The following is a 26,543-nucleotide window of genomic DNA, read 5'->3' on the forward strand; positions in this document are numbered from 1 at the left end:
TTCTTGCCCTGGCTGGTTTTGCTAAGTAGTTAGAGCATCAGCCCAAGCACCAAGAGGGTCGCAGGGTCAATTCCAGGTCAAGGGCACATACCTCAGTTGCAGGTTTATTCCCCAACTTGGTCGGGGCTCATGCAGGAGGCAACCAATCAATGTTCCTCTCTCACATCAATGTTTCTCTCTCTCTCTCTCCCCTCCCTCCCTTCCACTCTATCTAAAAGCAATGGAAAAATATCCTTGGGTGAGGATTTTAAAAATGTAAAAAAGAAAAGAAACAGTATTCCTGCTATTTCACTAATCTGCCTTCCAGTGAAATTATCTCAAGCCTGCTTCTTCCTCAGGAAGTCCAAGAATAAGTTAGCTTAGCCATAACAATGAGCCCCATGGAAAGAGGACAGCCCTTCCAGGTCTTAACCCAGATGTGCCAAAGCCAACCAACACTCTGATGTTACTGTAATCCCATAACCCAAAGCTCCAAAAGGGTCAAATGTTTTCTCATTCCAAGTGTGTTCATGACCTCATTTTGCAATAACTAGGCATCCAGTCTTGGACCATGGCAGGGGGAAGAAACAAATGCAAAAGGCTTGATTGTTGAAGAGTCATCTCGGGCTTTGGCAAGAAGTCTGATCATTAAAACTTTATTTTCCCATGTTCAAGGTTCAAGGCTCCTCATCGTTCAGGCGGCCAAGCAAAAAAAGTCTGATCAAGGCACGGACTGGCAGCCTCTCCAATTTCAACTAATAACCAACATTCAGTTCCTGAGCAACCAGAGCCATGTAACAAAGACATGCTTCTCCAACCCTGATCCAGTCTAATGGGCACTCTAATCCCTTCGAAGACCCAAATCAGCACAGCGCATTCCGAAGGTTTAATTTTCCGTTTTCATTCGGTGGGCCTAACACATTTTATGAATATGGGCAGCAAAATTGACAACAATAATCTAAGCCTGCCTTTCTGAGAAGGGAGAAAAGTGTAGGAGAGGGGTCATAGCACTTGTGATGACCACTTGAATCAAAGAGAAAAGTTCTGGGTCAAATGTATGAATCACCAAAGTTATAATGTTAAACCTTGGGTCACTACGTTGAACTATATACACCCACATCTAAAAAAGAAGTCCATTATTATTATTTTTTTAATTTTAAGCAGGCCTTCGTTGCCTATGTCAACCCAGAGATAGACATCTAGACTGTGTTGAAAGGAACTTCTCTCATAGCACAGATCATTATCATCAAGATGGTAATGACATAACAACCCAACACTGGGGTTATTGTGAGGCCCTGAGTTAATGTCTGTAAAGATATTCTGAGTCCAGTAAAGTTTACCATGATAAATGCTCTTGTTGGCATTGCCAATATCATCACTTTGATCCCCATCACTGCTGCCCCAAAGCTTAACATTTGCATAATTGACATAATGGCATGATGCTTCCTCTAATTCTTTCATTAATGTCCTAAGGCTTAAGAAACTGAGCCTATTTGTTCATGTGCACACTAATACAAACAAAGACATAACATACAAGTACTCATTTCTACATGTAGATCAGACAAACTCCCAGATATGCAGATACCCCAGTTTCAAACCTACCTCACCCCATGCATACTAAACCTCTTATGCCCCCCAAACCACACAAACATATGCCCACAGCCAGCTACCATGTTGATTCAGCAGAACTCTACACATCCATAACAAAAATCACTTAATTATTTCCACAAGTGGAACACTGGGCTTTCAACCTCTTGTTGACACTTTCACAGTCCTGCCTCCATGTCTGTCAAAGGGGGATCATTGCTCTGCTTACTCTTGCTTCAAGGTGGATCAGCAGAGGTGGGAGGGAAGACCTTTAACCAAAATGCTGAATTGCTTCCAAAAGGCCCAGTGAATAAATGTGTCTGAAATCTAGCAAAGTCAAGCAGATGGTGAGCAGAGAAGGGTCAATTTGACTATGGGCCTGTTCCAGATGGGGGACCCAAATGGGGTGGGGAAGCCTGTGAGAAATCCCAGCTCGCTGTCTCTTTCCCAACTCAGGAGCCTAAGGTGGGCATATGGGTCCATGACCTGATCCTTGGAGGACAGCATGACCACCTACCCCCATTCCGAAAGCCCAGAAAAATGGAATCTATCCAGTAGGTTGAATGAAAAGGATCGCACCAGAGTCTTCAAACTTAGGAAGAAAGCAATGAGACATCACTAATTCAGAATCTGAGATGATTCCAATAGGGCCTGGGCCAAAGCTTACCTTACCTTCATTCTGCTTATGTAGACAATTTTGCTTAACAAGAGTTCCAACAATCTGCTTCAGAGAAAAACTCTTTTTGAAGGCCTTCCCAGAACTGCAGAAGCATTCATCAAACTATAGACACTAATCTTAACTATCTTAAATTCAATTTTAAAAATATTTTGGGGGCACCTACTGTGTGCCAAAGTCAACCGACTTCCTAGTTACAGTGTGTGTTTCCATACACAAAAAATCACATTACTTTTTAAATACTTATATTTTGAGCTTGCTGTTAATTCAGTATGGTCTCCCCACGCCCCCGTGAACATAAGAGCCGTGTTGAAGACACTGGGTGGGTTAGTGAGCTTCACTGAGCAACCTCAGGAGGACTGGTGCTCAGCAGCGAGTTCCAAGCACTGTTCTGACCCAAGACAGGGGGCAGGGGTGGGACAGGAATGGTGACAGGACCAACAGGGGTTAAAAAGGCATTAAATTAGACCTCAGAGAAAACTTCTTGGACTGTAGATTTCCAAGGAAAGCTGAGACTTTCCCTCTGGGAAGAGAAGAACCTTTTTTCTCTGGGTGGGAAGACAGGTCCCTCATGGACCAGGGGAAAGACCTCTCAGGAAGAGGGGAGCATGGCAGGGGTGGAGACGGAGGCAAGGACCAATGGTTGGAGGGGACTGGGGCCTCCTCCTGCCTGATGAGGCCCTGGAGTTTGCCAGACAAGTTTCACCCCGGGCTGTCCCCCCTGCAGTGTGCATCCAGGGAGGAGGGGTGCACCCCCGAGGAGACCACAGGAATGCCAAGCAGGGGAAAGGCGCCATGAGCCAAGGGCTCCGGCAACAAGGATCCAATATCGGCGGGTGACTCCAGCCCCCGTAACAGGAGAGACCGTAAAGTATGTGCTCTGCTTCCCAACCAGCAAACACAGCAAATAACCAATTATTCCAAATAGCTAACAGATTTCGGCTCTGATTTCCCTCCCCTCGCCTCCCCTGTGCCTTCACTTGTCATTTGATGGGCGATTTGTATTTGCTCTGAGAAAATGAGCGAAGGAATGACTCACAAAGGAAGGTCCAGATCACACGCAGTGACAGGCATCAACCCTCCCTAATCAGAACTAATGGGAGTGGGGGGAGGCCAGGCTGCACTGGCAACACATCTGAACCGGAGATATTTTTAAAGAAGTACAGTTTTGTTACTTTCAAGCACATATAGTAATTTTTGCTAAACCAATATTGCCAAAAACATGTCCTTAAGAAACCCATTTTAAGAAGATAAGTATCTTCCTAATTAGCACAGCGGACATACACCAAAGTACAGGTAAAATCACTGACGTTATTAACCTTCAAATATTCTGCCTCAAGCTCTTGAGTTCAGAGGTGCAACCATGAGACAAACCGCCTTGGATGCCTCTGGAAATGCTTCCTCACTTAGGAGCCACACCCTGTAATTGATTCCTTTGCTCACAAAACCTTTGCTTCAAAGTCTGTGGATAAATGGTTGTCAGTACTCATGAACTGAAATGAGGCATTCCCCCTGAAACTTGGAATTAAGGGAAATAGGTCTGTCCTTAGGGAATTAGGCCATGAAATCAATGCATCATGGTTCAAAGCAAGGAGAGGCAAAATCACCTCGCGGGGAAGAGCAGCTCCTACCCTGAGCCTTAACCCTAAGTGAGTAGATTGTACTCATACATGTAGAGAAAGAATATGTTCGCGGGAAAAAAAGGGAGTGGTCAGTCCTGAAAACAGAGGGAAAGAGGAGTAAGGGTTCACTGCTGAGAGACATTCACATCGGCACCTTCAGGGGAGAGGGGGCACCCGCTTAGGGACTAAACTGTCCCCACCTTTACCAGTAAAGGTAGATGTATTCACCCATCTTGGTCAGCTGCCATCAAATTTAAATCACTGAATTCTCTCTCCTCATTCTGATTCCTCACTCATTTCCAATCCCAATTTGGCTTCCCCATTGCTGAGCCTATAGAGCAGTGGTTCTCAACCACCGCTATAGAGAGACTACAGCTAGACCACTATTCAAGGTCACATCCCCTAAGCAGAAGTATCTCTCACTGTAATCTCATAAACTGGCAACCCGTTTGACTTAAGAAATATGTATCCAACCCTAAGAAAACTGACCCATTGGGTTAAGGTCTGAAGCCACAAGATTAAGGATCCACTGAGCCAAGACTGTGGACACTTCCCTAAAGAACACCCCTTCTGGTGGACCTGTTGGGAGACAGTCCTTTATTTAAAAGATTCCTACATTGGCCCTGGCCAGTATCTCAGTGGTTAGAGCGTCCGCTCGAGCACTGAAGGGTCATGGGTTCGATTCTTGATCAAGGGCACGTACCTGGGTTGTAGGTTCGATCCCCAGCCCAGGTTAGGGGTGCGTGCAGGAGGCAGCCAATAGATGTGTCTCTCTGACATTTCTTTCTTTCTCTCTCTCTCTCTCTCACTCTCTCTCTCTCTCTCTCTCTCTCTCTCTCTCTCTCACACTGTCTCTCTATCTCTCCCCTCCTTCCATATCTCTAAAAAAAAAGATTCTTACATAGGAGTTGATAAGGCAAGGGCTGTGGCCCTGACCTAGCTAGCCAACACCTGGTGGCCACAACAAACAGGAAACAACCTCTTTAGCCCAGGAGAAAAGCCTCTGACCCTGCTTTCCTTCCTATGTCTCCACCCTGCTGGAGTCCTAACTGGCCAAGCAAAAATACAGCAACCTTTGGCTGAGTCCTTCCTTTATCTAAGCTGGAGATTAGAGGGAGCCCATGCACTAGTGGGCATAAGCCATCTGAGCTCCCAGGACTTGACAAGCAAGGACTTCCCTCTGTAAGAATAGACAGAAAGAAGAGATTCTGGTTCAAAACAAGAGGATCAGTAAGAGGATTAAGACAAGTGGTTTGTTAAAGAACTGAGTAAATTAACAGAAGAAAACAAATGACTCATTTATATTCACAGGAAGTCTGAAGAGGATACCACAGACACGAAGTCAGTTTGCAGTCCTGAAGGAAATATAACCGGCATCATCCACCAATTTAACTTCAGTCATCTACCAATTTACAAACTTGTGCTTTACCTTTATAAACTACGTTTTTGAAGCATTACCTTTTAAGTAACCCATTTTTCTAGTAAATAGTAACCCACGGTTATTATTTCTTTTCCTATGTCAGACTCCCTCCTAGTAACATCTTTTTTCATCATAAAGTAGAGCCTACAGGAATTCCTTTAATTGGGTTAAGCTCATTGTAAAATTTCTCCATTTAAAATTATTGTTTGGAAATGTTTTTATTTCACCCTTAGCTTGGAAATACAAGCTTCACTGACACCTATTTTCTGTCAGCACTTGGAAGACATGATTTCACTATCTCTGGCCTCTGTCATGCTCTCGTCCTCCTAAATCTGAGAGCTGGTGTTTGTTTTTCTTTTATTCGTTCTGGATAGTTCTCAATCTTTTCAAATATTATATATTCCCCATTTACTCTATCAACAGATACAAAAGAACATTTAATAAAAGTTAATAAAAGTTCATGATAAAAATTCTTTGCTAACTAGTAATCGTTTCTCATTGATGAAACATAAAAATATGCACTTTTAAATTAGGACCAGATAAGAAAAGTCTCTATTATCAGTTACTTGGAATATTAAACTGAAGGTCCTCGCCAGTACAATAAGACAAGAAAAATAAGCAATAAAAAAGAAAAAGAAATAAAAAGTACACAGGAGAATCAAATCTGTGATTAATCACAAATTATATGAGTTGCTACACAGAAAACCCAGAAGACTCCTCAAATCAGTAGAATTAACAGGGGAGTTCCATAAAGTTTCTGAATATAACACCAGCATATGAGAATTCATTTCATTTATATACAAGCCCAAAAAATAATCAGAAATGTACCTCAAAAAGCCCAAGTGAAAATAACAATAAAGCATAAACTAGCTAGAACTAAATCTAACAAAAACAGTACCAGGCATTAAAGATGATCTAAATAAATGGCGAGACATTAAATATATCGTGTTCATTGTTAAAATATTATAAAAATGTCAGCTCTCCACAAATTTATCCAGAAATTTACTGTAACTCACTCACAAATCACAACAGTTTTTTCAAAGAAGTTGGTGAGCTGATTTCAAAAGTGAGGTGAAAAAGCAAAGGACAATAACAGTAACACTCCTGAAAATGAACAGGTGCAATATTTCCTTTACCAGATGTCAAAGTTTATTATAAAGCTATAATAAATAAGACAGTGAAGTATTAGTACTAGGAAAGACAAACGGACCAGTGGAACAAACTAGAGTGCCCACAGACTCACACTTAAATGGAAACCTGATACGGGCACAGCTATCATTTATAGATCAATGAGACCAGACAGGTCATTCTGTAATGATATGAATTCACTGGTTATCTATGTGGGAAAAAATAAAAATCTAATCTCTACTTTACACTTCACACACACACACACACACACACACAATTCAGAGGGATTAAGGACTTAAGTATGGAAAGCAAAACTCTAGAATTCTTAGAATAAAATGTGCATAAATTTGTCTTTTTAAAACAATTGTTGAAGCAAGAGAGAGATATAAAGTGATAGCCCAAGATATCATATATATATATGGAATTTCATAGGAAGAGAGCTTAAAAATGACTTAAGTCTACAAATTAAAGAAATTAGCCTCATAGAATTTTCAAACAGCTGGTTCTTCAGATAAAAAACAACTATAAAGTAGATGAAGTGCTATTAAGTCTAGTAAGAAAGATAAAAACACAAATCTACAAAATTAGGAATGAGGGGAAAAACAGAACATATACTGAAGTCCTTCTTTTATTGTTATCATATGTATTAATAGGCCATATCGGGGAACTTCTAAGCCACCAAATTGACTAAAAAGTAGAAAGTGATCAAAGAATCCCCTTCCCGACAGGGGCTGGGCCCAATTTTACAAAGGAGTGCAGAGCTGATGCATCTTACACAATTACACAAGCTATGCATTCCTGCGATCGACTCATATAATTTGTGATTAATCTCAGATTTGATTCTTCTGTGTACTTTTTATTTTTTAATTTTTTATTGTTTATTTTTCTTATCTTATTGATGCATCATATACAATTACATAAGATATAATTCAGAACTCACATAATATAATGCCATTTTCCAGAAAAGATAATGGGAACCCTATTTACCAGCTAAACCATAAACACAATTCACCTGGTCACCACCTTTATTTATATATATTTTATTGACTTCAGAGAGGAAGACTTCAGTTGCAGTAACTGTAATACCAAGACCAACTGACCAGTTTGGGTTTACTCCAGGAATAATGCCCCACACCAGGGATCGAGCCCACAACCCGGGCATATGCCCTGACTGGGAATCAAACTGTGACCTCCTGGTTCATAGGTCAACACTCAACTACTGTGCCACGCTGGCTGGGCTGGCCACCACCTTTTAAATTACATAACTGTTAATCATTTTTTTAAATTTAGGTTGATTTATATCATTACATATTTTGTACACAAGCAAGACTATTAAAATATTTATATCATGTAATTTCCAACTTGCATAATTCAAATTCATAAAGAGTGGCACAAATGTATTTTCAACCCTTTAAGAAATAATCATTGTAATGCCATAGAGACTGTTCAAGATCACAGAAAATGAGAATCTACCACAAAAAAAATATTTTTTTTTACCAAAAAAAAAAATATTTTATGAAACTATTATAACCCTGATATCAAAACCTAGAAAAATAAACTAAACATAAGCCTTATTAATAGAGATACAAAAATCCTAAATAAGTAATAGCAAATCTAACTCAGTGATACCTTTTAGAAATTCTAGTCACAAACTTCCTTTTAATAAATCAATAAACACTATCCATTCTCTCAACTAACAGTCTACTGACTGTGGTCCAGAGCCAGCTGAAAACCTGCGGCTCATCTAGAATGTCCACTGCAGCTCAAAGCAGAAGCGCTGTATGTTGACCAAGAGTCAACTGTACTAGTTCTTAAGCCAGTTTATGCCAGTTGTACTAATATGGTAATTAGATCAATGAGTAAGTATTACAAAAATATATAAAATTTGAATTTAAAAAGAAAGGACATATATCTATGAAAACTAATTTAATGCGGGGTGTTTTGTTTTGTTTTTAATAATGAAAGTTAAAGATAAGTGGGACTTTTAAAAGGTGGGAGGAGGGGATCTTAAACTTTAAAAGTACCCCATACAAATTTTTTGCAGGTATTCTTAAGATCTCATCAAGCTTCAATAAACCTAAAGGGAAAATAATAGGTAATGCACTTCGGATGTGGTTTATACCAGAAGAATGACCACACTCAAATAGCAAATCCAAATTCAAAGAGGCCTTGGCACATCCAAATAATTGACAAATGAAAATACATGGATACGGTTAGAAATTAAATGATTATGGTACATATGTATGACTTTTAATGAGTCCTTATTGAATCAACTTTTTCAATTAGCCAATCACCTACCTTCCTTGATCAATTAGATAAGAGGACTTTAGCTGTAGTAAGTATAATACCAAGACCACCTGACTGGATTGGGTTTACTACAGGAATGCAGGACAATTATACATTACATCAACAGAACAATGGGAAGCAACATGATCAACTTGATAAATGCCAAATAGCATTGGGTAACATTAAACTTCTGTACCTAATTTTAAACTATTAGTGAACTAATAATAAAGGGTACAACTTAACAAAATCAAGAATATCTATCTGAAACTACCAATCATTATCATAATTAATGGAAAAATGGTAGAGGCCTTCTCATTACAATCAGTAACTAAATATGTTTGCTCACTAGCATCTCAATTATCAAATGTTATTTTGGAAAAAGAAATAAAGTATAAATTAGAAAAAAGGTAGCATTTATTATTGTTTGAAGAAAACAGTCTTACCTACCCGAAAAACCCAACAGAATCAATTAACAACTGTCAGAACTAATGAAGAAGCTTAATAAAGATTATACTTCAAAGTAAACAAATAAAAATATTGTTTTCCTATATTCCAGAAATAATCAGTTAGACAAAGTCATAAAAAAAAAAGATATTCCACTTAGCAACAAAGGCTAAAAAATACATAGGAATAAACATAATAAAAAAAATGGGCTGGACCTATATAAAGTAAATTTAAAAATAACCCATCTAAATAAAATAAAATAATAGTAGAAATTAGGGAAAAAATGTCCAATGGTAGGGCAATAGTTAAAACTTTATGGGTGTCCATATAATGAAATGACATGCTGCCATATTTTAAAAGAATGTAAAGATATGAGAAAACATTCACAATATACTTTTAAGTAAAAGAAAATGCAGATTATTAAAAAGTATAATATGATTCCATTTTGTAAAAAAAAAATATATATGTGCATAAAAGATACCTAAAAATATAGGCACATTATAACCTTAACAGTGCTTGTCTCCAAACTGGTAGGAATACAAGTGGCTTCAATGTTCTGCCTGACACTTATTTGTGTAGTCTAGAGTATCTACAATGGATAAATCAGAAAAAAATCTAAAATATAGATCGCCTTCTCCTAAAAGCCCATAAAACACCCGCTACAGCAGTGCCTCCCCTGGCACCATGAATGGAACTGAACTTTTGGCAGGTCCTGTCTCTTCTGCGCCCCCTGCAGCTCAGGGACTCCCCCTTGGCCCTCAGCTTGGGATTTCGTGAGTGTATGTGGAAGGCCAGACACCAAAGTCCTCTTCCTGGAAGGATCCCCAACCCCCCAAGATGACAGGTAGGAAAGAAGTGGCCCTGCTGGGACCTGCAGGAGCAGGCTGTGGGCGCCCGCAGACCTCTCAGAAGAGGCTGCTGGGACGGCCAGGGTTCCTCGGTCACACATACCCTTCATGCCTCTGGGAAGACAGAGAAAGTCAGCCTGCCGCTGCCCACAGAGGCTTCTCGTGTCCCATGTCCCAGCAGTCAGGGTCTAATCTAGAGACTTTCCTGTTTCCACTGGCTCATGCAACCCCAACCACACCACACCCCCAGTCCTCATGCAGTTAAATGGAATTAAGGAAAATCCCAGCATGCACTGAGAGATAACTCAAGGATGTCTGTTTCTGTGAGTCTTCCTTTAGCTTTCTCCCCACCTGCTCCATCATGGCACAGGGCAGATAACTGTTTTTTTGCGGGGGCTCAGGAAATACTTCCTTTCTTCCCCTCCACTCCCCCTTCCTCATCCCGTCCCCATTCCCAGCCCCCCCAGGGAAATCAGGAACCCACAAATAGGTAAATAATACATACATGAGGACTGGATGGAGAAGATGCCATGTTAGTGGGGGCCGAACCCGACAGACCGTCTGCAAGCTACAAATTAAACACGCTGGTTAGCAACACGATTAGACAAACCACTTCAGGAAAGGCCGAGAGCCCCGAGGAAGCACTGTCCTCGACCAGACACCCTCCACTCTCCCTCCAGGGAGGCTGTGAAGCTGCGGGAGGAACATGTGCTTTGGAGTTGAACAAGCCTGGCTTCAAATCCTGGCCCCGTTGCTTTACCCATTGCATGCCCTTGGCCAAGCACCTGACCTCTCAGAGTCAGCATCCCCATCTGGAAAATGGGCGCAAAGCTCCCCTCACAGGGAAACCATAAGTGAGGATGAGATAAAGGCCATGCACACCTAGCATAGGTGAGGCACAGGAATGTGATCAGCCAATGCCTGCATCTTGCCCACTTCTTCACTGCCTTTGGCCATTGACTCAATGCCCCTCTTCCTTTTAAACCTCCCCATTATCCCTGATGGTTTCTTCTGACAGCTGAGCTACACCAACGCCTGCTTGGGCACAGTTCCTAAGCTAGTGCAGGTTTCTGAGTCTTCTTTCCTCCAGGACAAGAGCCAGGGCATCGTGCGTCTTCCCCAGAACCCTGTACAAGAGCAGCTCTCAGAGTTTTATGCCCCCTGTACTACAGAAAGCTTTCTGCGTCCTTTTCTGGCACCAGAGGCTTGCCTGCCATCTTCTGCGACTCTGAATCGATGTTTTATAGGGTGAGTCCCTGGGCCACAGGGTCCAGGGGCCTCGGGTGTCGGGACTGGAGGTGGGTGACTTTTGCAGAGGCCGTTACAACAGCCCCGGAGATGGAGCCCTCCCTGGATGAGACCAGTCTAGTGGACAAGGCCAGGAGATGCCTTGCAGGCAGGGGCGGGGGACTGGCAAGTGCACAGAGGCAGAGGAGCAAAGGAGCACAGCACATGCAAGAGAGAGGGAAGGTTCGGGCCAGGAGCATAGGGCTGGAGGGGTGGGAGACCGGCTGGACCAGGGCTCCCAGGGCCAGACCCGCTCTTCCTTTGAGCCTGAGCAGGGGGCTCTGGGGAGTCCAGAGGAGGCCAAGCCCAAGCCTCCTCCTTCCCTGGGCAGGAAGAGCCTGGGAGACATGCTCACCTGGGGTCAGGAGGGCTCAGGAACGCTTGGCCAGTGAAGCCTGCTAGAAACTGGGGGGACTTGGCAACTACAGACTCACCCCTGCCCTGTGAAGGGGCAGCACTGAGGGAACCCTTGCCTCCCCTGGACTAGGCCTCAGGGCTGGTCAGAGCCAGAGCTGGGCAGGAAAGCGGAAGGGCCAGTGGGCACCCAGCCAGGCTGCTGGATGGCTCTGGGGGGGCTGGCCACAGGTTGGTGGGTGTGGTGTGACCCCGGAACAGACCGGATGAACTCCATGTGAAACCCCCAGCTGCCCAGAGACGGCCAGGCCAAGTAGCAGCGCTGCCCCCTCCTATTCTCACCATGAACCTCACAGAAGCCTTACTGTTATTTTTAATACGGTTCGTTTTTAGAAAGGTGAGAGGGAAACCGGCAGTTCACCAGAGCAAGAGGGAGAAAAAATAAAGCTAAACATAGTGCTCCAAAGATCTGGTCCAGCTTCCGAAATTACACGTTCCCCTTTGGGACTCAGGCATAATTTGCCGCTCCGGTTCTAGGAGCACATTTCCACCTTCACGGCGTCCCAAAGACTATAACCGGAGCAGCCAGCTCAAAATTAGCCCCGGTCGGGCAGGCAGGGAGCAGCCAGCCCCAGCACCCCACCCACCACACCCCACGGTGGGGGGCACAGGTCAGCATGCCTTGGGAGGCTTCCTGGATGCTAGCCGGGGTTTCCTCCCTAATCCCCAAGCCCATCACACACACACACACACACACACACACAGTCCCACGACCAAGCCCTTGCCCAGCCACTCTACCCACCAGAAAAGCCTTCCTCTCCCCTCTGCTGTTCCAACCCCACGCCCTCGGAGAAGCTTTCCTGATTACTTTGGCCACACTGACCTCCAAGGGCCAAGAGAGCCCATGATCTTGGTGTCCTTGCTAATAAAGCATTTCATCACTTTGATGCCGCTCTGGGCATCTCATTTTAAATCTGCTAACATGTCTCTCATCTGTCTCTCAAACAGAGTGAAAACATCCCCAGTGTGCTCCTGCTCTTTATCCCTCCTCAGCTCACACGTATTCCCCACCCCCAGAAATTCTTCTCTGGGGACTTAAAAAGGAGACCCTCCTACCCAGAATGGTCTCTCAGGATTATAGCCAAGAGTCACCCTTCACCAGGTGTCTCCAGGGGCATCTAGTGGTTGGAGGTGAGGTGACATATGGGGTGAACAGAGGACACCACCTCTACTTTGAGCTTGAAGGCCCTCTCTAGGGAGGAGCAGGTTCCGTGTGTTCCTGCTCACTGATTCTCTCCCCATCTTCATAATCAGAACACCAGAGCTAGCTCAATGAAAAAGCAGCTTAGTAAACAAAGACCCCAGTTTTGTTTTAAAGATAGAGTCCAATTCAGAGTCAGAGACACAATCGGAGACAGGAGAAACCCAGGAGAAAGGCAAGGCTAGAGAATGACGGGTCGGTGGCAGTTCATTCAGATTGCGTTCTTGGTTGAAGGCAATGCCTATTTGTTCATTTGTCTTTATTTTCCAAATTTGATATCATGAGCATATATTTTTAATCAGAAAAAAATAAATGAGATCCTTTTTTTAAGGAAGAACACTAGATGGATAAAAGACCTCCCTGCCCCCTCTCTGAGGATATAACCATGCCTGCCCTCGGAAAGTTAAAGGTCATGGCCATGATTCCCGCAACACCACCACTGAAGACTATACACACACTGGAGAGTTTGCACACACACCTGCTCCCAGCCTCCCCCCACCTCTCACACACACTCATGTACATGCCACACACACACACACACACACACACACACACACACACGCAGACTACATCCACCCCCAGGCTATGGATCTGAAATCTATGCAAAGGACAGCCACACAGACCAAGAATCAACCATGGAGTTAACCTGTGTGAGCCTATCTCATCCCAGCCCTCAGGCCACGGAGAAGAGTTCACAGGGTCAGGCACCCACTCCTGAGGGATCATCCTCACCCCCAAAGGTGGGTGCTGACCTACGAGCCCTGGAAGGCAGAGTAGAGAGATCTGCATTATACGTACGTTTTAGATCATCTCTAGAATTGGCCACTCTTGACAGAATCCAAAACATTTCTAGAACCTTGAAGAACATTCTACCATGAGTGTCCATCCAATGACTCGAGCATCAGGAAAGTCTGAGGTGATGTTTTTCAACATGTGGCAGGCTCATCCCAGGAACGGGGTAGATGATGGTGAGAAGTTATACAGCAGAGAAGGTGCGACCAAGGAAGGAGATGGAGGGACCAAGACAGAAGCCAGATGTGGCAAGAGCATATTTGAAGTTGGGAAGGTGCCCTGAGCTGGGTCCACAGCCCAGACCTGATGAGCATAGCAACAGGGGCCACATCATGGAAAGAATGAAACAGGCTGCCGAGAGACCTGGTTGAACAAGCAGGAGCCAGGAGAAATTCAAATTCTTGTCCCTCCCATCCTCAGAGGCCAGAGCCCTCCATTCTATCTGCACTGGGGGAGCAGAGAGGGAAGGAGAGCTCAGCCATAATTATCTGGCATAGCATTTGCTACTGGAACCTCTGCCTCCTGGATCAGCCTCGGAATGTCCAGTCCTCCTCAGTGCCAGAGGATGTGCAGGAAAGACAGAGTGAGTAAAAGATTTCCTGGAGCCGAAACCGGTTTGGCTCGGTGGATAGAGCGTCAGCCTGCAGACTGAAGGGTCCCAGGTTCGATTCCAGTCAAGGGCATGTACCTGGGTTGCGGGCACATCCCCAGTGGGAGATGTGCAGGAGGCGGCTGATCGATGTTTCTCTCCCATCGATGTTTCTAACTCTCTATCTCTCTCCCTTCCTCTCTGTAAAAAATCAATAAAATATATTAAAAAAAAAAAAAGATTTCCTGAACCAGTCAAATCGAACCAATGGATCTCAGAGGAAAATGCAATATAAAAGCACTTTCCCCTAACCCCCCGCCCCCATCAGACCCCATCAGGGCAGGGCTTCCTAGATACCAGGAATGGTTTCCATGCTGGCCTCTGGACTCCTTGAGAGCAGGGTCATGTCTCCTCCATCAGATGAGGAGATCAGTGAAGGGAGAGTCCAAACCTCTTCCATCAGAGCAGGCGGACTTCACATCCTCCTTCTGTCTGCCCACCTGAGACCCTGTGAGCCTAGCCCGATTCCAGCTCCTCACCCTCTGTCTGGCCAGCAGCTCTAGGCCGAGTGGCTGTGCTACCACAGAGGACAGACCCTATTCTGCCTCAGACCCCTGCCCCAGTTCACTGATGTCAACACCAGGAGGATGACCAGACGGGGCCTCCTCACCGTCAGCCTCTGGCAGTGCTTGTAGCCAGCAGGACCCAAAATAGTCCCTCCTCCCTGCATCTGTAGACGTTTTGAGGGCAGCACACACAGAACGGAAATCCTGCTGGGCAAGCCCCACGCTTCCCTGCACAGACTCAGACAGCCTGCTGAGAGGGTGGGAAGTGGGAGCCAGGATCAGGCAGCCTGGAGTTTGGGGCTAATTATCTGCCTAATTCGGCTACAAACACCTACCCAGGCCTGAAAGCACTAGCACCCAGTACAGCGGAATCCTTGTAGGGCCAGCTGAAATGTCCTCTTGGGTTTCCCCAGTCAAGAGAAGCTCCTGCGTAGACCCCCTACAGAGTGTAGGCAGGTCACCCATCTGTCCATCTGTCCACCCACTGTGCATCCACCAATCCAGGCAGACTTCACTGGATATCTCCTGCTAAGTCAGGTCCTCTGCTAAGCATTAAGGACACAAAGAGAAGCATGCCCAGTCACTGCCCTGATCCTAGTCTAGGAAGGACACTGCCATCTACAGAAACAAGCAGGACCTAAGGCAGGTGCAATGACCAACATACAGACAAGACTTGCAGGGAAGGGGGAGGAGCCAGGGAAGAATTCTGGAAGGAGGTGACTACAACTAAGTTGAGTCTTAAAGAATGATCAGGTGTCCCCAGCAGAAAGGATGGTGGGGCAGAGCCCTGGAGAGCCACAGACACGGGAGAAATGGAGAGCTTGGGACTTCTGAGGACTCTCAACATCAGAGAAACTATAGAGCAAGACCTCTTGTTCTGGCAACAGTGAGGCCCAGGGCTGAACACAAGGACACTCCCTGCAAAGTAAGATGATGAGCAAGTGATAAAGAAGAGGCTATCAGACTAAGATGGCGGCATAGATAAACACCGGGAAATAGTCGCCTCCCACAACAATTGAAAATTAGCCCAAAGGACGGAGCAAACATCGTCCAAAACAACAGGAAGGCTGGCTGAGTGTAATTTCTACAACTAGAAGAAAAGAAAAGCACGCTGAGAGCCAGAGGAGCTGCGGAGGCTGAGTGCAGAGGTACGCGGCGGCTCGCGCGCGCGGAAAGGGGGTGGCACCTGAGGACGCGGCTGTCTTTTTGAATCACAAGCTCCCGACTGCTCTGAACTCCGGTTCTGGGAAGTCTCTGGGGACTTAGGACTCATACGGGCAGAGGCTGCTCTCTCAGGCAGCAGCGGGCGAACTTGGGGGGCCGCTTTCCCTCAGAGGTGCTTGCAGCCGTTACCGGGACACTGAGACGCGCGACTCCGGGCGCGGAGAATCAGCCATAGCTTCTTTCTCCGGCCTTTTGCCTCCCTGAGGCCCCGCCCCACCCGGGCTGCAGCAGAGGCTTTTTGCATGTGAATGCCCCAGAACTTTGCAACCTGATAATTACCTAACTGCAGCCGGGCCAGCCAGACCCGGAACTTCCAAGAGAAGGCCCAAGGCCCCGCAGCGGCTTGCATTGCTTCACAGCTGAGCCTCTTCGTAGTTCCTGCTGTGTGGCCTCAGGCAGGGGCTGAATTAGCACCTCCTTAGATCCAGGAGCCACTGTACCCAGTGGTCAGAGGGGGACCATTCTCCCACTTCAGACACAGCTGCTTCCCACAGCCAATTGGCCTGGAGGTCAATTCCTCCCAGTGATCCTACAACAAGCGAGGCACCAAGAGTGCACCAAGAGTGTCCACCTCGGGTAACTGGGGAGGCTGAGCCACTGGGCCCTACAGGACACCTGGCGCGCAGGCCACTCTATCAACACAGGGAAGCAGCCAAAATGCGGAGACAAAGAAACAGGTCACAATTGGCAGAAACGGAGGAGGCCAGACGACTGGATATAGAGTTCAAGGCCACGTTTATAAGGTTTTTCAAGAATTTTATGGAAACCGCCGATAAATTTAATGAATCCCTCAAGGAGTATGGTGAGACCATGGAGGTCATGAAAAAGGACCAATTAGAAATTATGCATACACTGACTGAAATAAAGAATACTTTACAGAGCTCCAACAGCAGACAAGAGGATCCCAAGAATCAAGTCAAAGATTTGAAATGCAAAGAAACAAAAAATACCCAACCGAAAAAGAAAAAAGAAAAGAGATTCAAAAAATATGAAGATAGTGTAAGGAACCTCTGGGACAACTTCAAGCGTACCAACATCAGAATTATAGGGGTACCAGAAGGAGAGAGAGGGCAAGATATTGAAAACCTTTTTGAAGAAATAATGACAGAAAACTTCCCCCACCTGGTGAAAGAAATGGACTTACAAGTCCAGGAAGCGCAGAGATCCCCAAACAAAAGGAATCCAAAGAGGACCACACCAAGACACATCATAATTAAAATGCCAAGAGCAAAAGATAAAGAGAGAATCTTAAAAGCAGCAAGAGAAAGACAGTCAGTTACCTACAAGGGAGTACCCATCCGACTGTCAGCTGATTTCTCAACAGAAACCATGCAGGCCAGAAGAGAGTGGCAAGAAATATTCAAAGAGATGAATAGCAAGAACCTGCAACCAAGATTACTTTATCCAGCAAAGCTATCATTCAGAATGGAAGGTCAGATAAAGAGCTTCACGGATAAGAATAAGCTAAAGGAGTTCATCACCACCAAACCAGCATTATATGAAAAGCTGAAAGGTATTCTTTAAGAAGAGGAAGAAGAAAAAGGAACTCTTACCATTTGCCACAGCATGGATGGAACTGGAGAGCGGATAAATACCACAAGATCTCACTTATTTGTGGAATATAATGAACAACATAAACTGATGAACAAGGACTGATCCAGAGACGGAGAGGCATTGATTGGACTATCGGGCCTTGGAGGGAAGGTAGGGGAGGGTGGGGGCAAGGGGGAAAGATCAACCAAAGGACTTATATGCAAGCATATAGGCCTAACCAATGGACATGGACAACGGGGGGGTGAGGGGGTGAGCGGGGAGAGGGGGGGTAGAGGGTACACATATGTAATATCTTAATCAATAAAAAATATTAAAAAAAAAAAAAAAAAAAAAAAAAGAAGAGGCTATCAGCCAATAATGTCAGAGGGAAGCCCCTATCAACACACCTCCAGGGACAGCTTTGAGGATCCTGAGCCCAACACCAAGTCTGCTCTCCTGCTCTCAATGCTGATATTGGATTGATGGTTTAAAGAAAACAAACCCTCTGAAGTGCTACACCATCCCATCCCGGGGTGAGTAAGCAGGCTCTGGGCATGGGGACACAGCTGCTAACTGCGTAGACAGGGAGGCTCTGCCCCCAGGCAGCCCCAACGCTCTGGGAGCCCCAGGTGCCAGGGGTGTGGCCAGCATCATGCAAAGCTGAGAGGAGGTGACACCTAGAACAGATGGCCAGTTCGAGGCCTATGCTCGCTCACGGTGAGGCCTTTCTCCATCTCCACTGCAGGAAGGACTGGGTGGTCTCAGCCCGACAGGACCCAGGGCCACCCCAGGTCCCCAGGTAGGAAGAGTGCTCCCCCTTGGTGAGAGATGCCACACACACCCTGCCATGCTGGTTGGCATGGGTGTCTGACTCACCAGCTGGCCCTATGTTGCCAAGTGCATAACAAAGGGACACCACTTACCTGCAGCAGGTTGGGACACCCTTGAAATAAGGCCCCCCCCCGCCCCTCCCCCTTCCTTCTCCTGGCCGTGGAGGAATGCAGGAGGTGGAGAGACTTGGACAAAGACCCCTCCTTCCAGGCCCCGCCATCTGTATGGCGTCCTTCCACCCAGGTCCAGAGGGAGACCTCTTGGAAGGCCATGTGAGGGAGGGAGAGCAGGAGTGGGAGAGATGAGGAAGGGCGTGGGGAGCAATCAAGGCCAGCTCTTGGCCAGAACCAGTGTCTTTCCCCCAGGACCCAGATCATCCTACCTGGATGGGGATGAGGGGCTCCTTATCGTCAATGTCAATGAGCACATCTTCCCCAGGACTGAGTAAGCTCACATCATCTGTAGGAGAGACCAGTGTCCAGGCCTGAGAGGGGGCTCCCTCCGGGATCGCGTCCCTCCTCAGCCACAAGACTCAGGGAACTATGAGACAAAACCCGTCTCTCTCTCCACACTTCTCAATCTTCCTCTTTCTCCCACCCAATTCTTCCCTCTCCCATCTCTGTCCCTCCCATCTTCCTTCACATTCCCTGTCTCCTGAATGTCCCTCTTCCTCCCTTCCCATTTCTCCTCTCCCTCCTCATCCCACTGAATCCCAGCATCTCTCTCTCCCTCAACCACCTCCCACTTCAGTCCTCGCCTCTCAGCCCCCATAGACACGTGTACCTGCTCCTGGTGCGCCCAGCCCAGATCCAGGCTTTGCCCTGAGAGAGATGAGGTCCCTACCATTCTGGTCAGCTGAGCAGAAACCACCCTTCAGTCAGGTCCCAGTAAAAGCAGAGCTTCAGGACAACTCTCAGTGGAAGTCCCACCTGCCCAAGGCCCCTCTGCCAGGCCCTCCCCATTAACAACCCCTCCACCTACCTGGGCCACCCTGTGGGGATGGGCTCTCCCCTGAGTAGGGGTCACACAGGAAGCTCTCCAGAGAGCGGATGGTACACTGGCCAACCACAGGCCGGCGGCCAAACTGGCGGTTATCAATGACCTTGATCACGATGGGGGGACAATAGAGCTCCTCCCTGGGCAGCATCTGGGCAGAGGAGGAGGGAAGTTCTGAGCAGTGGCCTAAACCCATCTCTGGGAGTCTCAGAGGAGGAGGGACAAGCCCAGGGAGAGAGAATGACTATGAACCCACATGTAACCTCCAGTGGCCATGACTCCAAAGTGGTGGCTGGCTGAGTCCACGAGCTGGCCAGGGAAGTAGAAAACACACACCTTTCCTCCTGCCTCTTGAACAGTCTATGTGGAGGCCAGCTTTTCCCCCATAGCCTTACCTTCCAAACACATCAGCTCAGCCCAGAGTGAAAGCAAGTCTCCTTTCCCTGAACCCTCACTGGCTGGGAGGGGACGAGAGGAGAAGTTGGCCCAGAACTCAACATTTCTTGCAGACAGTCCCCCCCAAGTGGATACTCAAGAGTTGGCTTATAGTCCCAGATTCTTCTCCCCACCCCACCTCCCCAGCCCCAAAAGCACTTTGAACACAACTTGAAATAATTTATATGCTCTCCTTCGGTGGCGGGTTTGGCTCAGCCAAGAGGAGGCTCCTGTTGACAGCCACTGGGCCTGGAATTTCTATAGTGCTTTCATCTTGCAAACCATGTTCCTTTCCTCAGGCTGGCCTTGATCTGGCCACTAGGCCCAGGCAGCCCCGGGAGCTGGAGAGGACTGAGGGCCGGAGGACTGGAGGGCGGTAGGGTGAGCCCATCTGCGGAGGCCCAGGTGGGGAAGGTTTGGAAGATCAGAGCCCTGGCGGGCCCTGAGGGGAACTTCAGAGGATAGAGACCTGCCCTAAAAGAGAGAACAGCCATGGTGATGGGTCCTCAGGACCTCTGCGGACTCGGGATCTAGATAGGAGGGAGCAAGCTGGTCCCATCGGTGTTGCTCATACGCTTCACCTCTTCCAGTGAGGAGAGCATGAGCATCTCCTCCCACTTTCATAGACAAGCGAGGTGGGAGAGAAACCGTGACCACACAGGTTCCCAGAGGAGTGGGAGCAGACTCCCAGACTGCTTGGGGTTGCCAGGAGGTTCTAGCCACCAGGGCACTGGAAGAGGACTGCAGGGGGTTCAGGCTCACCACTTCCATGAAGAGGGTGCAGATGTCAAAGTTGGGGTTCTTCCGGAGGTTCCTGATGACACAGGACTGTACCATCTGGCCCCCGCACTCCACCACAAGGCTGGGGGAGGAGACATTGGCCAGCTGGTAACTCTTCATGTTCCGCAGGCCCCATGCCAGGATCTGGGGACACAGAGTGAGGAGAGCAGCTAGAAAGGCCATGGAGGGCTGGGCCAGGAAGGGGAAGGTCCAGGCTGCCCTCCAGCCCCACACGGGAGCCAGGCTCACCTCGATGGCGGTCCGCTGGAGAACTGGCTTGATGTTCTGGGGAACCATGTAGATGTTGGCCTCCCTCTGGGGTGGCGGGTAGGGCAGGTCTGTGTCCTCCGACTACAGGGAATATCAGGTGGAACAGACACAGGGGTGGGAGAAAGACCAAGGCAGAGAGACAAGAAAGGTGGACAGGTGGGATGGAAAGAAGGACGTGCATGAGAAAGACAGAAACAGAGAAGCAAGGACACACAAGTGGGCAAAGGGCAGGCAGAAATGAGAAAGCAAAGTCAGTTTTTCCAGGCACGATCTTCTCCAGGATCACAATTCAAGCACCATGGCCCAGGGTTTAGGTCACCCCTTCTTCCACAATGCAGGCTCTGATGCACCAATGAGCTGCTCAGGGTCACCTCATCTCCTACACACACACACACACACACACACACACACACACACACGTGTGCACACACAATGCTGCCCTCTTCATCCTGACACGTCCACTTTGGCCCCCCACTGGCCTGGTTCTCCTGCCTCCTGTCTCACACCCTCCCAACTTACCACCCACCCTGGAGTTCCATCCCTACCCCCCATACCCACACCCAGACACCTGTCAGCCCCTAACACCCGCCTCTCCTACCCGTCTGCTGTGAGGACAGAGCACTTACACTGGGAGTCAGAGTATTTCCCAGCGGGAGAAAGGTATACAAATGCCCGTCATCTACAGGCACCAAAGGGCACTGCTGGGGAGGCTCCTTCACCACCACAGACCAGAGTTGAGCACAGCATATGTCAACTTTGACCTTCTAAGGGTTTGCCAAAAAGACATGGGCAGGAATCCCAATGATCACGAAGAATTATATGGGGAAGCAGACGGGGCAAGGGAAGCAGGTACCACCATGGATTAAGCAACGACCCCGTCTCACAGTGGTTGGAACACGGGCTCTGGGTATGAATCCTGGCTCCACCACTCACTGAGTTAAGTAAGTTCTTTCATCTCTCTATGGCTCATTTTTTTTACATCTATGACATGGTATTAAAGGGATCAACCTCTAAAGGTTAGTGTGAAACTTGAAGAAGTTAAAACAACATTTAGAATAGTGTCTGATTCATGTAAACTCTCAATAGTCGGACTGCTAGCCCACGTGGCACCCTTGTGACAATTAGAGAAAGATGTCTCTTTCCTAAAGACCTTTACATCCAGGTTAGAAAATCATCATACCTCACTAGTTTATTAGAACAAGACACTCTACTGCCACCTACTGGAAACTTGTTATAATAAATACAAATCTATGGTGTCTGCCCTGGAAATTGCACCTCTTTGGACACAGTACCCTTGTGCAGTGCACAACCTGCACGTCCACACATGGAGTTCCTGACCCTCGGGAAATGTTCACTATAATTAAAAGGGCTCTGCTGGGCACTTCACAGAGCTTGCCTCATCTGATCTCATTTAATAAACAGTGGAATGATTGGATTCATTCTCCAAGCGACTTGCTCTGGGTTCTGTCTCAGAGGACAGTGCATCCACCTACAGATGCTCTGACACGGATCCTTGGAGCAGCAGGAGAAACACACCAGCTCGCTCCAGCCTCAGCACTTCGCAGCCAGCCCCCGCTGTCACTCCTGCCCAATGGCACAGCCACGCTGCTATGCTCCCTGGCCTGCACTGGCAAGGAGCTCATTTCTAGAATCAGACCAGACCTTGGTTCTCGTGCCCGTCGTACCACTTCCTAGCTGTCTGACCTCGGGCACATTACCCAACCTTTGTGACTCATACCCTCATGGGAAGATCTGGGATTACAATACCCTTCGAAGTTGCTGTGAGAATTCAGGTGGAGAACAAATATAGAGAGTGTCTGGCACATAGGAAGTGCTTCCTAGATAGTGGTGACTCTGGTTCCTGTATTGCTGTTTGGTGTCACCCAACCTTGGTTTTTACCATTAACCTTGATCTCCCAGGGTGGCTTGACGAGATGTGAGCCACTGAAAGCATTCCTCAGAACACTGGCTTCATAACTGTCCCTATGTCACCAGGGCACAAAGTGAAGACATTCACCGTTTTCCTGCAGACCCACAATGCAGACGACGATGTAGGGAGCACCTACATTTTTAGGGTGTTGGGGAGACAAATGCCATCAGGAGGAGGGGGGGTGATGTGCAGGGCTGCCACGGGGCACAACTCCAGGGACTGATGTGCACATCACAGTCTGCGTGAATGGTGCCCCTGGAGGGGGCAGGCAGGGCCTGGACGGCCACCACAATGGCCTGGCTGCTATGGGGACACCTGGCTGAGTGCCCACCGTTGGCACTCCAAGCCACCAGCTGCAGCGGTGGCACATCAAGGGTTGCCTCATTAAGGGAAGGGTGAGGCCTGAAGGCCTGCTCATGGCCCGTTTGTGGCCTGCTTGAGGGTGATGCCCAGTCCAATGTGGGCCCAGGGCCAAAAGCCCAAGATGCAAAGGGGCAAAAAGAAGGTATCAGGGAGGGAACCATGCCCAAACTCCCCTGGGTGGGGAGACAGAAAGATAAGCCTTTCTCACATTGTTGCAACATTTTCCCGAAATCACCCAGGAAAGCTCCTTCACGTATTTCCTCCCAGACGTTCTTCTCTAGGCCCCCAACTCTGAGCAGTGTCCCTTTGGTCCCTTCCTGTCCCTCGCTTCCATGTTGCATCTTTCCTTCAGGCTCCCTTGAGCTCCAGTTGATGGCATTCCTCTCTATATGCTGAGGACCAGGCTCCCCATTTCCAGGAACCTATTTACGGAGGAGGCCAGGGAACCAGAACCTCGAGAAGGATAGACTCCAGTACCGTTTGGAGGAGGCCCTGGAGGAAGAAGGCAGGTGCACACAGCTGTGGAGCGCCAGGCCCGCAGAGGCAGCAGGGAGAGACAAGCAGAGACAGTGGTTAGAGTGTGTCTGTGGAGCAGCTTCCTCCGCACGAGGCCACCATCCTCATCCCAAGGCCATCTCATCTCCATCCACCTCGCTGTCCCCCGGGGTCCCAGAACATCCTTGCTCCCTGTCATTTGTTGCCACTCCCCAGGCCCCCTGCCGCTATAGGGCCCCCCTTCCACCAGGCCTGCAAGCTGCCACATTGGCCCTCTGTGCCCCCTCCTCGCTGTGCATACTGGTGAGGCTATCACGGAGCTTCAACGCCTAAACACTCTCTGGCTCCTTAACCCAGTCTCATCCAGTCCCCACGCCCCCCCCTCCCCCGCCCCCAGTTTTCCCCACTATCTGCTAAATCTTTTTTTAAATATATTTTATTGATTTTTTACAGAGAAGAAGGGAGAGGGATAGTTAGAAACATTGATGAGAAACATCGATCAGCTGCCTCCTGCACACCCCCAACTGGGGATGTGCCCGCAACCAAGGTACATGCCCTTGACCGGAATCGAACCTGGGGCCCTTCAGTCCACAGGCTGACGCTCTACCCACTGAGCCAAACCAGTTAGGGCTCTGCTAAATCTTTTCCTTCCTCATTTAAAGCTTGTCCATCAGATCCACCCTGCTCGGTGTCCTCTCCAGCAGCCTCCCTCTCCTCTCTCTTCCTGAGAAGGACTGCACCCATCCACTGCCTCTCACTTCTATGCAGCCCTCTGCATTCAGCTTGGCTCCCTGCATCCTCTCCCTGGAAACTTCTATCCCCAAAGTTAACAACGACCTGCTCGTAACTCAACCCAGAGGCCATCCCTCACCAGCTCCCATCTTTCTTCACTCCCTCAGCAGCATGTGGCCAGCTGACCTCGGGCTCCTTCCTGAAACCGTCCCTCTGGTCCCACACTGGCCCTCCACCCCTACCCTCTGCTTGTTGAGTCCCCTCCTCTGCCCAGTCGTCTCCCAGGCTTTCTGCTCCCAAACATCTCTGCTAAACTCTAGACCCACGGCCCCAACCTCTTTTGCTCAGTTCATCCTTGTGTCCCACTGGCCTCTCACACTGGACTTACCCAAAAGTGGATTCCCTACCTTCCCCACCAAAACGCGCTCCTTTCAAATGTCATGTCAGAAACCCACCCCACCATCCACTCAACAGCCAGGCCACAGAGTCCCGTGCCATCCTCAGCTCTCCTCCCCTCGTCGCCTAGCCTTGGCGATTCTGTCCCCTAAATCTCTTGCATGTGCATCCACCTGTCTTCTTTCCTCAGCTGGGGTCACCGCCCCTCTTGCCTGGATTCGCCAGCATCCTGCCAAGTGGTCTTGCACCTGGCTTTGCACACCTACTCCCTGCAACAAAGGTATGCTGTGCTCTGCAGCCAGGAGGCACTACCTATGAATGTCACTCTGTTTAAGACCCATCAGAGGTTCCCCACCCACTCAGGATGAAGTCCAAACTCCTTGACGTGGCCTCCAAGACCCCTCATCTTCTAGCCCCTGACTTCTCCTGTCTCACCTCTCACCAGATAACTTTCCCTTCCAGGCCGCCAGAGAAATATGCCACCACCGTGAACACGCTCAGTGCCTGCCCTGGCAGGTTACAGGAGACACCATGCTGTCTTTGCCTGTGAGGCCTGCAGCTCTGGGTCCTTCTGTCTGGATGCTCTCTGCCCACTTCATCTGGCTACCTCCTACTCGGCTTTAGGTCTCCATTAAATCTTCCCTGGGGGGCCTGAGCCTAACTTAAGCACCCCCATGGCTCCCATAGCAACTTGATCCTCTCCAGTGGAAAGACACACCATCCTGTGCCATCCCTATGTGTTCATTTGTCTGTGTCCCCGACTAAACCAGCTATTCTGCAACACAGGGACCGCAGCTGAATCCCCTGCCCAATAAATAAAGGGTTATGAATGGATAGCTGAAGGGAGGGAAGGAGTGGGGACAGAGGGATAAGTGGGTGGGTGGCTGTGTGAATGAAGGACTGGCTCCAACATACTCTCCCCTCCTTGTCTGCTCCAGCCCGATCCTTGGGTCTTCACCCAGCCTTCCCTCCCCTGGGCCTGCTGATGGCTCCCGCGGTTTGAATGGGTTTCCCTTAACCTCCTTCTGAGCCTATGACATCTTTCAGGGCCCAGTTCAAGCTCTCCAGCCTCCAGAGAGTCTCCCCAACCACTCCAGAAAATTCTTATAAGCCTGCTTTCTGGCTTCTTTGAATTCTAAGTGACCTTGTGTCCAGTTTCCCAAGATCCTAACAGGTTTCTGACGTCTCACGTGAGAGTCCTGTGGCCCGGCCAGGTGGCAGCTCTGTGCACGAGTTTCTCAGCTGTTCTCTAGTCCGTCCGACCTGAGGCACCTCCTCTCTCCAGGCTGTGACTCTCCACAGGGTGGGCTGCCGTGGCCCTATCAGAACTGGGGACGCACATCAGCATTGGCAGGCAGGGGTGGGTGTAGACGGAAAGTGCCACCAGGACATCCTGATTCACTGTCTTGAGTGTGACAGGGGACCCTGAGGGACACAGACCTCGGGGCAGCCTTAGGATAGAAGCCTCATTAGATACAGCAACACCTGACCAAGCCCTTCCTTGGCCACCCTCCCCACCCAACCCTGAAGGCAGGGCAGACCTGAGGCTGCTCTGCTAATGGGCCTCTACAGGGGTGCGGGCTTTTGGCTCTCTCCCCATCAGAGCAGAGAACACCTGAATGCCCCTTTAGTCTAGCCATCCTGCTGGTCGGTCCAGTACAGGTTAGCCCAGGCCCTGAACCAACAGGGGGACTTCCTCCCCCCGTCCTAGGAGCCACC

The 26,543-nt window shown here is 48.3% G+C and overlaps 1 protein-coding gene across 4 annotated transcripts in view; it reads right to left on the minus strand.

Annotated features, from left to right (window-relative positions):
- Positions 1 to 26,543, minus strand: part of DYSF (dysferlin) — a gene marked incomplete at its 5' end in the record, with an annotated part of 186,782 nt that overhangs the window by 38,200 nt on the left and 122,039 nt on the right. For 2 of the 4 annotated variants that reach the window (XM_081100951.1, XM_081100949.1), the window contains 5 exons: positions 10,496 to 10,558; positions 18,810 to 18,886; positions 19,409 to 19,574; positions 20,621 to 20,782; positions 20,888 to 20,989. In XM_081100951.1, the coding sequence (XP_080957077.1) occupies positions 10,496 to 10,558; positions 18,810 to 18,886; positions 19,409 to 19,574; positions 20,621 to 20,782; positions 20,888 to 20,989 (570 nt within the window). The remainder of the gene's footprint in view (positions 1 to 10,495; positions 10,559 to 18,809; positions 18,887 to 19,408; positions 19,575 to 20,620; positions 20,783 to 20,887; positions 20,990 to 26,543) is intronic. The other 2 variants (XM_081100952.1, XM_081100950.1) reach the window with 1 other exon arrangement.

This window comes from Myotis nattereri (genome assembly GCF_964212035.1).
Source record: "Myotis nattereri genome assembly, chromosome: 10".
NCBI lineage: Eukaryota > Metazoa > Chordata > Mammalia > Chiroptera > Vespertilionidae > Myotis > Myotis nattereri.